The sequence below is a fragment of the Oncorhynchus masou genome, chromosome 18 (genome assembly GCF_036934945.1).
Source record: "Oncorhynchus masou masou isolate Uvic2021 chromosome 18, UVic_Omas_1.1, whole genome shotgun sequence".
Classification (NCBI taxonomy): domain Eukaryota; kingdom Metazoa; phylum Chordata; class Actinopteri; order Salmoniformes; family Salmonidae; genus Oncorhynchus; species Oncorhynchus masou.
Window position 1 is genome coordinate 55,003,224 of NC_088229.1, and position 11,619 is coordinate 55,014,842.

An 11,619-nucleotide genomic window follows, 5' to 3' on the forward strand; every position below is an offset into this window, starting at 1 on the left:
TTTGAAATGAAAATGGACAATTCACTCTGCTCTTTGTCTGTTATTCACTCTCTGTTTGGCTTTGCCTAACCTTATATACTGAAGAGAAATATAAATGCAACATGTAAAGTGTTGGTCCCATGTTTCATGACCTGAAATAAAAGTTCCCAGAAAAGGTCCATATGCACAAAAAGCTTATTTCTTTCAAATGTTGTGCATACATTTGTTACATCCCTGTTAGTGAGTGTTTATCCTTTGCAAATGTAATCTATCCACCTGACAGGTGTGGCATATCAAGAAGCTGATTAAACGGCATGATCATTACACAGGTGCACCTTGTGCTGGGGACGATAAAAAGGCCACTCTAAAATGTGTCGTTTTGTCACAACACAATGCCACAAGTTTTGAGGGAGCATGCAATTTACATGTTGATTGCAGGAATGTTCACCAGAGCTGTTGCCAGATAATTGAATGTTATTTTCTCTACCATAAACCTCCTCCAAGGTTGTTTTAGAGAATTTGGTAGTACGTACAACCGGCCTCACAACCACAGACGACGTGTAACCACGACAGACCAGGCTTCTTCACTGAGTGATCGTCTGACGAAGGGGAGTGGGGTGCTGAGGAGTATTTTTTTTTTTTTTGTTGCTGTATGCAATAGTCCTTTTTGGGGGGGAAAACTCACCCAGTGGGTGGACCTGGCTCCCAAGTGGGTGGGTCTATGCCCTCCCAGGCCCACCCATGGCTGCGCCCCTGCCCAGTCATGCGAAATCCATAGATTAGGGCCTAATGAATGTATTTCAATTGACTGATTACAGTTCATAGAAGGAAACTCAGTAACATCTTTGAAATTGTTGCATGTTGCATTCATATTTTTGTTCACTATAAGTGATGTCTGGGATGTTCATATGAGGGTGTCTGCGTGTGTGTGTGTGTGTGTGGTCAACATTCCGTAGTCTCACCACTGTGAATAGAGTACAGCTGTCTGTGATGAGGCAATTTGCTCTCTCACGATTACCCCGCTCTCTAGCGGCAGAGGTAATGTTTCAGCAACCGTTTTGGAACATCCCTTACTCACAACCTCACACACACACAGACAGACACACAGACAGACAGACAGACAGACACAAACTGACTCTCTCACAAACATGAAGTGAACTCCCTCACACACACACACTGCTGCAGTGCAAACATTGCTATTACTTCACAGGAGTCAGAGGCCCCTGTCATCTCCCCACACACTCCATAGTTACATTGTTGTAAACGCACGTGTGTGTGTATATGTGTTTATCACTCTGCGTGTGGGTGTGGAAAAGAGTTACCCGTCAGTCCTGGAGCCCTGTGCTGGTTGTCTCTAACTGTTGTGTGGAGAGCAGGAGGAGAGTTCGAGCCCTCGCGGACACAGGCTGCAAATATGTTTTATCTGCTCAATTTTACATGCTGTTTAAATGGGTCATGCATTGTTAATGCCTCACTCTCTCCACAGACATGGCAGCCGTGACCATCGCATTGTCATAATGGCTTGCGTTACTGGAGTAGGATGATGTTACACTGATCTGAAGTCAGTTTTGCTTTGTTCCCCCATAATGGTTAAGGTAAGGCATCTGGGAGGGTGAGCTGATCCTAGATACGTCCTCGAAGGGTAACTTCTGTTTGGAGCGGCGTATTACAAAGCGGTTTTATGGGCCCTCAGCACTGATTTACAGTCAGTTTGACGTTTTCTCCCCTAATGGTTAATGTTAGGCATCGGGCAGGTGAGCTGATCCTAGATCTCTACCTAAGGCTAACTTCTATTCCAAAGTTTTATGGCAGCTGACACAATACAAGCGGGAGCCACGATTAATGATGCAGGAGGGTCTGGTCAGGGAGGGCCACTAATCATGCAAGTTTATGGTGGGATTAAAAGGAAAGATGGACCCCCTCTCTATATTGTGTGTGGGTGTGTGGAGCTAATGATATAAACTGGAGGCTTTCTGGGCCTCTGTGTAGTTAACATTTCATATAGTATGTAGGTAGACAATACACCCCTCCCTCCCTCTAGCATCCGATTGTGTGTACGTGTAACAGGGTTGGTTATGTTTCCACTTGCCTCTAAAGAAATGTGTATTTAATGTTCAAGCATTCTTATTGGTTAGTTCAACTCTGATAACTATAAGGTGTGTTGTGATTGGCCCCGCTTGCAGATAGGGGGAGATCGCGAACGTCAGGTCTCCCCAGTATGAAAATGTGATGCAAGGGGTAGGTCACGTTCTGAATACTGTTTTCTATTTTACAATGTGTACAAGTTTGCTGTACGTTACTGATTTATACATGTGTGGGTATATGCTACCTGTTAGGGATTGAGGGGCTTTCTGGGATGTGCTTTGGCATATGATTGCTGTAAATAAGTGTGTTAGCTAGCATACACCAATGTAATGGTCACATAAGCCACTGCTAACACAGTTGTCTTCATGCTACAGATTTTGCCATCGACAGCCATCAATACCGTTAAGCACAACTACCTTGCTGTTTCCCATTTAACAACAGGTATTTACACGTTATATTTTGTATAGTATTTTTGTATTTTGTTCGCCCAGTATGAAAATGTGATGCAAGGGATTTTGCCTTCAACAGCCATTAATACAGTTAAGCCCTGCACAACTAACGTGCTGTTTCCCATTTAACAACAGAAATAAATGCTCAACTGGGACCACTGGCCGAAGTGATTTATTTTGAGAAAACACAACGCATGGAGAGTACATTATACATCTGTTACACTGGTGCCGTGACCCGGATCACTGGTTGCTGCCGAAAAGGAGGAGGTCAAAAGGGGGGTGAGTGTAACGGATGTGAAATGGCTAGCTTAGTTAGCGGTGGTGCGCACTAAATAGCGTTTCAATTGGTGGCGTCATTTGCTCTGAGACCTTGAAGTAGTAGTTCCCCTTGCTCTGCAAGGGCCACGGATTTTGTGGAGCGGTGGGTGACTGTTGTTGATGTGTGCAGAGGGTCCCTGGTTCGTACCAGGGTATGGGCGAGGGGACGGTCTAAAGTTATACTGTTACATAAGTACACAGACACGCAGTCTGGTGCTCAGTCCTGTGGGGCATGTTGACAACTTGTATGTTTGTGTGACCGTTTTTTTTCCAATGGTAAACAGCCTGAGTAAGACATCTTCCTTTATCCACCATCATTGGTTCTGTCTCATGCCTATGCTTACAGTATTCTTATGAATGCCTTTTTTTACAAGGTTTTTGTTTGGCGGATCTCATTGTTAGTGACATTTGTCAATTAAACTCGTGAATGTAACTTTTTATGTCAAATTGGTTTACATTTTACCTGTAGTCCTAGTTGTCCTGAAAAGAAAACGGTAACACGCTTCAATGTGAGACTAAATATGAGGGCTTGCCAAGCAGATACATGAAAATCAGACTCATAGTCTGATTTGACTTGGGACTGATAGGTTTAAAACATTTCTAGTCTATCTGCAGTATGGGTAATTATTAGATGTTCAATGTTTCTTTAGAAATTCTTTCAATAGGAATAGTTTAACTATTAAATCGAGTGTTCAGTTCATGTTACAGGGTTGACCTTAAACCTGAGCGACAAACGCAAATGAATTACTAATAACATTAAATAAGTGAAACATTTCAAAATCTAATTGTGGAACTACCTATTTTTCACTATATTGTGTGGCTTTCTTTACTTTATAATATTATAAAGGCTTATTTTATCTGTCAAAAATTCTCAGTAAGGCATTATGGGAAAGGGGGATACCTAGTCAGTTGTACAACTGAATGCCTTCAACTGAAATGTGTCTTCCGCATTTAACTCAACCCCTCTGAATCAGAGAGGTGTGGGGGCGGGCCTACCTTAATCGAAATCCACATCTTCATCAGCTCAGGGGAACAGTGGGTTAACTTCCTTGTTTAGGGGCAGAATGACAGATTTTTACCTTGTCAGCTCGGGGGGATTCTGGCCCAATGTGTTTTTTGTTGTTGTTTTTACCTTTATTTTACTAGGCAAGTCAGTTAAGAACAAATTCTTATTTTCAATGACGGCCTAGGAACAGTGGGTTAACTGCCTGTTCAGGGGCAGAACGACAGATTTTGTACCTTGTCAGCTCGGGGATTTGAACTTGCAACCTTTCGGTTACTAGTCCAATGCTGCCTGGGAGGGAGGGGTGTATTGTCTACCTACATACTATATGAAATGTTAACTACACTGCCTGTGTGCCTCATATTTATAAAGAAAATAATAAAAAATGTTTTTTGTTGTCTGTACATGGACAGTGATTCACAGGGTGGAGGTGACAGAGGAGGTAGAACTGAAATGGCCTCGTGGTTTGTGGGTGAGTGTGTCGAAGCTGAGACCAACGAGGCACGCTAGAGGTGCGAGCCACAAGGCCCTAACCAAGGTAAGCCGGCCAAAGAGCAAACACATCCTAATGAGGGTCACTGACTGGAGGTTGATCCCCCCCAGCACATTAGACAGAGCTGGCAGGTGATTCAACAAACTCATGCAAACCAGTAGGCCTATGTTACACACATTTCATCCAGGGTGGTGTTCATTTGGGTGCACTGTAGCAAAACATTTCGCAGTGTAAAACAAAAGCCAAGCATTTAGTTATTATTGCACAAGTTCAGAAACCTTGTTTCACTCAGTTTCTGACCATTTTCTTTTGTTTTCTCTCCTAAGACCGACCCAGATGAGTGCAATGCTGTTGCTGAAGTGACTGGAATTCGAATGGCATTGACCCCAATGACACAATTGTGAACAGACTGTGGTCCACGCTGTAGGAACACTAGCCGCTTCAGGCGGATCAAGTAGAGTCACATAGAGGACAAAGAGGAGCAGCAAGGAGAAGAGGAGATGGGGTGAGTGTTTGCTAAACATGGCCACTAGCCTTGGGGTAAAGGAAAGGGACAAGACAACAAGGTGAGGGCAGACAGAATGGAAGTTTGTCATCTGAATGTTTGCTGAAGGCTCAGGCAAGGGGTTGATGACTGCATTAGTGTAAACAGTAGCTCTAGGGTGAAGAATTAGATGATGGAGTTGACTAGTATTATGTTATTGGAGGCTTTGGAGCTGACTAGTACTGATGAACTATAACCTACTAGTACTGCGTTAGGGAGTAGAATGTGTTGGATTTGACTAATTCTGGGTTGCAGAGTGGACAGTGTGTTGTAGTTGAATGACTAGCTTTAGGTTATGGAGTAGAATGTAGTCACAAAAACAGAAATATCTTTGTCTAAAGCCACTTGCCAAACACTGAGCTCACTCCAATGACAAACACATTAAAAAAGGATCAACAAAACACTGTATATGCACAAGTGTGGCCCAAAATGGATTTATTAAAAGCTCTGGTGAAAGCTTAGACCGTGACACAAGACCATGGCTTGCAATACCAGAGTAAGTCTTTGTGACTGGAGGCCAACACTGGCCTTGCCTTGGGCACACCGCGCGACCTCTCACTCCAAGCCGCATGGAGACATCGCGGTGACGCTGTGAACTGTCACTTTGTGAAATGACACTGCTCACAGAGGCGGTAACTTGCTGGGGGGGCTCCACTGCATGGAGGGAGAGAGGTGGGGGAAGGATTTAGGAGGAGAAACTGTGGTGAGCTGTGAGTACTAGAAAATGTCACACGAGAGGGCTCAAGTCTACTGACTAGGCACCAATCTATATGTGTAATGTTACGATAGAACAATAGTTTAGATTGAAGCCCTAGAATGTAACTGGATGTGCTATACTGTTGTTGGCCTCCTTTTCTGAACAAGGCTTTTTGACTTCGAGAGTAACTCGATGTTTCAAAGCTGGAATTCTAGTATTTCAGTTCTGGTTGACTGAATCAAATACAAGTAACTGCCAAAATAAAGGAAACACGTGAGTAAATGAAGGATACAACATATATTGAAAGCAAATGCTTCCACACAGGTGTGGTTCCTGAGTTAATTAAGCAATTAACGTCCCATAATGCTTAGGGTCATGTACTCTGAGATCTCAGTGGGTTTGAAAGACGGGTCTCAAATGAGCATTGTGTGTGTGTGTGTGTGTGTGTGTGTGTGTCAGTCACCAGATCTCAACACAATTGAACACTTAAAGGAGATTCTGGAGAGGCGCCTGAGACAGTGTTTTCCACCACCATCAACAAAAACACAAAATTATGGAATTTCTCATGGAAGAATGGTGTCACATCCCTCCAATAGAGTTCCATACACTTGTAGAATCATTGAAGCTGTTCTGGCGGCTCGTGGTGGCCCAACGGCCTATTAAGGCACTATGTTGGTGTTTCCTTTATTTTGGCAGTTACCTGTGTACCAGTTATTGTGAGAAAAGATGACATTGTCAGTGTTATGTGGTTTATACATGGCTGGCTATGTAGCAATAGCATGTTAAGGCCAACAACTTGAAGTTAACATTAAGGCAATGTTGTGGGTTGGGTATTTTCATGGTACCAAATCTAATTCTTTATCTCACTTATTCAAAACAATGTATGTTTCTGGTCTCTGTGTCTTTTAGATCCTGAGGGAGCTTGATGGATTACAGTCATATTAACAAATATTAAAACCAAGGTTGAATTCTCTTCATTTAGCAGAGAAAGTTTATTTTAGCATCACACATACAGCAAGACATATAGCAAAAACTGTGTTTTCCTTCTGAGATTTCCCTCAAATGTAATTGTTCAAATACGAAATGTTAATTTTCAGTAACACATCAATGTTATGTGGTGTCAGTGATTTGTTATGTTTTTTTCCCCTCCAAAGCACTTGTGGGTTTAGAAAATGTGTGTCACGTTGGCCCATTGTTTTTTTTTTGTTTTTTTTTTCGCTCTGGGCACGAAACCTTGGTTTGTTAAGCTTCATCTCGTTGTCTCAGATGGAATAATAATATAATTCCCTGACATTTAAGTCGGTACACTTTGTGTGCATCTTTTTGTGCTTCATTTAGTTAAACACTTACATAAAATGCCATCTCAGGACAAGACAGGACAGAATAGAAAATAATTCCAGGACAATCTCATTACAATTGGCTCGTCTGACTTTTCCCAACCGCTTCATTCCTTTTTTCATAACCTCATTCATTCCCTCATTTTCTCTCTCACTCTCTTCCTATAGCCAACAAATCCACGTTTTTGTCCGTTTCTCCGTTGTTCTTTCTCCACAGGTCGATGGTTTAAAAAGGAAAATCGTCGTCATCGCTGCAATGACCTGCATTCATTTGCAGCGGCAAAAAAAAAATCAACCAATAAATAAAGTACATTTTATAATATACATTGTCTCTTTTGTACATCGTTTGGGTCAGTTGGTACAGTCTGGCTAGTCCGACCCCTACATGAGTACACAGCTCTTGGCCCGGTTCTTTCTCATGGCGGGGGGGTGCTCCAGAACCTCAGTGTGGGGCGGTTGTTGGGAGACCCGCTTGAGGCCTCGGCGCGAGCCGCTGCGTTTTAGCTGGGGCCGGTGGAGGCGCGTTACCGAGGTCAGGGTGGTAACGTGGAAGACATCGCGGACGCTGTTCTCCGAGTACTTAGACGTGCACTCTGTGTAGGCCACAGCGCCGATCTGCCTCGCCAGGGTAGTGCCCTGGAGATGGAGAGAGATGAAGAGTCACGTTAAGAAATTAGAATTGACACTTTTGACAAGGGTGAGAACACAAGAGAGTAGAGGTTTTATAGGAAGAGAGAGTGAATTAATATGAGGTAGAGAGAGAATGTGGATTCAAACACACAGGGCATATTTCATGGCTTGTTTTACGGGTGGCAGGTAGCCTAGTGGTTAGAGCACTGGGCCAATAACCGAAAGGTCGCTGGTACGCCCTTGAGCAAGGCACTTAACCCTAATTTGCACCAGGGGTGCTGTGCTACTATGGCTGGCACTGTAAAACAAAACATCCATTGCACCTAACTGGTATATGTGACAATAAAACATTTGTGATATATATTTTTTATGGGATTCAATGCCTAAAAATCTATGTATGTTCCATACGGCTCATTTGAATAAATCCCATCTAGTCACATAAACGTGTCGCTCTGGTCTATGCAGACCCTTGTTGCGTTCCAGGTCATCTTTATTAGGGTCTTGCTGCACAGATTCAGATCTCACAGTGTTTAACGTCTCAGGAACTCATTGGTATGATAAGGTGATCTTCTGAGATGTGCTCCACAAAAAAAGACCACCTGGAATGGGCCCATTATCTCAGAGAGATGAGTTGGGTCACTGGGTCTCTCTCTCCTTCTCCCCCTCATTTGGTTACAACGCCAATCACTGATTAAGTGATGATAACATTTTAATTTGTGATTTAGCATACGTTCTTATCCAGAGTGACTGTATTCATCTTAAGATAGCTAGGTAGGACAACCACATCACAGTCATAGTAAGTACATTTTTCCTCAAAGGAGCCATAAGCAAAGTCAGAGCTTGTGAGGGGGAAAAATGTAAATTGCGAGTGTTAGTTCACGAAAGGCTTCTTGAAGAGGTAGGGTTTCAGATGTTTTCGGAAAGATGGGTAGGGACTCAGCTCTTCTAGCTTTGGTTTCACCATTGGGGTGCCAGGACAGAGAAGAGCTTGGACTGGGCTGAGTGGGAGCCAAGGGACCAGAGGTGGCAGAACGTTCAGATTTGTAAATTTTTTTAACTCGGCAAGTCAGTTTAAAACAAATTCTTATTTACAATGATGGCCTATCCTGGCCAAACCTGGACGACGCTGGGCCAATTGTGCGCCACCCTATGGGACTCCCAATCACGGCCGGATGTGATACAGCCTGGATTCAAACCAGGGACTGTAGTGACGCCTCTTGCACTGAGATGCAGTGCCTTAGACCAGTGTGCCACTCGGGAGCTGGGGTGTAGAGTTTCAGCATAGCCTGAAGGTAGGGAGGGGCAGTTCCTCTTGCTGCTCCATAGGCAAGTACCATGGTCTTGTAGTGGATGCGAGCTTCAACTGGAAGCCAGTGGAATGTCCGGATGAGCGAGGTGACATGGGAGAACTTGGTGGACTGCAACATTCTGGATTAGTTGTAGGGGTTTGAAGGCACAAATGGGGAAACCAGCCAGCAGCGAGTTCTTTTAGTCCAGACGGGAAATGACAAGTGCCTGGATTAAGACCTGTGCCATTTCCTGTGTGAGGTAGGGTCGTACTCTACGGATGTTGTAAGGATAAACCTGCAGGAGCGAGTCACTGCTTTGATGTTTGCAGAGGATGACAGAGTGTTGTCCCGGGTCATGCCAAGGTTCTTTGCACTCTGGGAGGGGGACACCGTGTAGTTGACAACCGTGATGGAAAGATCTTGGAGCGGGCGGGCTTTCCACGTGAGGAAGAGCAGCTCCGTCTTGTTGAGCTTGAGGTGATGGACCGACATTCCAAGCTGAGATACTTTCCAGGCACACAAAGATGCGCGTCGCCACCTGGGTGTCAGAAGGGGGGAAGGCGAAAAGTAGTTGAGTGTCATTGGCATAACAATGATAGGAGAGAGCATGTGAGGACATGACGGAGCTGAGTCACTTGGTGTATAGAGAGAAGAGGAGAGGGCCTAGACCTTAGCCCTGGGGAACACTAGTAGTGAGAGTATGTGATGCTGACACAGATCCTCTCCACGTCATCACGTCACTTGGTAGAATACATGCCATGTTCCATTCAGTGAGGGAACAATCCCCAGCCAGACACACAGCAGTATTATGATTATTATATCTCTGCAATATGTTCGTTGTGAGAATTCATTCATACAGAAGGAAACGGGCAACATTTAAGTCTCTGCTTAGACCCTAAGCAGATTATGGCAGAAGTCGTCGGGTTCATCCGCGATTCACCCTTGTGACAAGCGGATTCCTTTGGGATTGAATTGGACAGCAAGTTGTAAATCTTAAATTGCTGGCAGTTGATTTGCATTACAGGCAGCGGTGCCCTTTGATCGAGGCTCTTTGAGGACAGCGAGCGAGTTCTGAGCTCAAGAGTGTTTTGTGGAGCTTCAGTTAAGACTGAGGAAATCGAGCAAAGTGACATTAACGTAACCTGATAACCGGTCCCTCCTGATTGGCAACTCAATTGGGTTTGCTCAATGAAATTGGTTTCATGATTACATTTGTTTTTTTGGTAGTTGTTTTTCATGATCTTAGTAATGGTCTCATAAGCAGTTTGATGATCTTAATATATCAGGGTTTTTGTCTGCGTTGTTACTGTTTCCCGTCGTGTGTCTACTCTGCTGTAATTGACTGGCATGCCAAGGACATTTCTCCCAAGCTCCTCTCTGGAGAAAATAGGGATGTGACTTAATGTTTGAAGAATTGTCAACTCGTAAATAACATTAACATGAAAATAGGCCATTAAAATTCACAGCCTCCCGAGTCCGTCAGTCCGTCCCTCTATGTTATTGCCGGAGGACATTGAAACAAAACAATTAAATTGTTCCACTTAGTGTTTGTCTCACTCCCTGGTATCAACTCTTTCAGGCTCTGTACCGTATGCTTACATATTTGAGAAACTATTTGAACTAAATGGCATTTTCAGAACTGGAATACTGTGTACATATTAGGACATACAGTTATGTTAATGCACAGTAGGTGCCCTCAGTACAAAAAAGTGTGTTTTAGTTTACCTCTGCCGAGTTAGTTTTATGTATTGGAACATATCAGAATGTTAATGCTATGCATTTCCAATTTGTAAGTCGCTCTGGATAAGAGCGTCTGCTAAATGACTTAAATGTAAATGTCTATGTTACATGAACGCTCTGAGAACAGTAGCTAGTAGAAGTGGACAATTGTTTTATTTTTTTAAAATCCAATTAACTTCACAGATCTTCATTGTAAAAGGTTTAAACACTGTTTCCCATGCTTTTTCAAGGACCCATAAACAATTAATGAACAAGCACCTGTGGAACGGTCATTAAGACATTAACAGCTTATAGACGGTAGGCAATTAAAGTCACAGTTATGAAAACTTTGGACACTAAAGAGGCCTTTCTACTGACTCTGAAAAACACCAAAAGAAAGATGCCCAGGGTCCCTGCTCATCTGTGTGAACGTGCCTTAGGCATGCTGCAAGGAGGCATGAGGACTGCAGATGTGGCCAGGGCAATAAATTGCAATGTCCGTACTGTGAGACACCTAAGACAGCGCTACAGGGAGACAGGACAGACAGCTGATCATCCTCGCAGTGGCGGACCACGTGTTACAACACCTGCACAGGATCGGTACATCTGAATATCACACCTGCAGGACAGGTACAGGATGTCAACAACAACTGCCCGAGTTACACCAAGAACGCACAATCCCTCCATCAGTGCCCAGACTGTCTGCAATAGGCTGAGAGAGGCTGGACTGAGGGCTTGTAGGCCTGTTGTAAGGCAGGTCCTCACCAGACATCACCGGCAATGGGCACAAACCCACCGTCGCTGGACCAGACAGGACTGGCATATAGTGCTCTTCACTGATGAGTTGCGGTTTTGTCTCGCCAGGGGTGATGGTCAGATTCGTGTTTATTGTCGAAGGAATGAGCGTTACACCGAGGCCTGTACTCTGGAGCGGTATCGATTTGGAGGTGGAGGGTCCGTCATGATCTGGGGCAGTGTGTCACAGCATCATCGGACTGAGCTTGTTGTCATTGCAGGCAATCTCAATGCTGTGCATTACAGGGAACACATCCTCCTCCCTGATGTGGTACCCTCCT

At 44.0% G+C, this 11,619-nt stretch overlaps 1 protein-coding gene and 1 long non-coding RNA gene across 2 annotated transcripts in view; one reads left to right on the top strand and one right to left on the bottom strand.

Annotated features, from left to right (window-relative positions):
* Window positions 1–2,437: 2,437 nt before the first annotated feature.
* On the top strand, window positions 2,438–4,953 carry LOC135503728 (uncharacterized). The gene is made up of 4 exons (XR_010449997.1): window positions 2,438–2,505; window positions 2,649–2,792; window positions 4,248–4,372; window positions 4,654–4,953. It is a non-coding gene; the product is annotated as an uncharacterized LOC135503728 (long non-coding RNA).
* A 1,585-nt stretch (window positions 4,954–6,538) lies between these two features.
* LOC135504846 (rho-related GTP-binding protein RhoN-like) overlaps window positions 6,539–11,619 on the bottom strand; it is a 99,747-nt gene continuing 94,666 nt past the window's right edge. Inside the window, exon 5 of the mRNA XM_064923743.1 lies at window positions 6,539–7,541. Coding sequence (XP_064779815.1) covers window positions 7,287–7,541 — 255 coding nt within the window. The 3' untranslated portion in view covers window positions 6,539–7,286. The remainder of the gene's footprint in view (window positions 7,542–11,619) is intronic.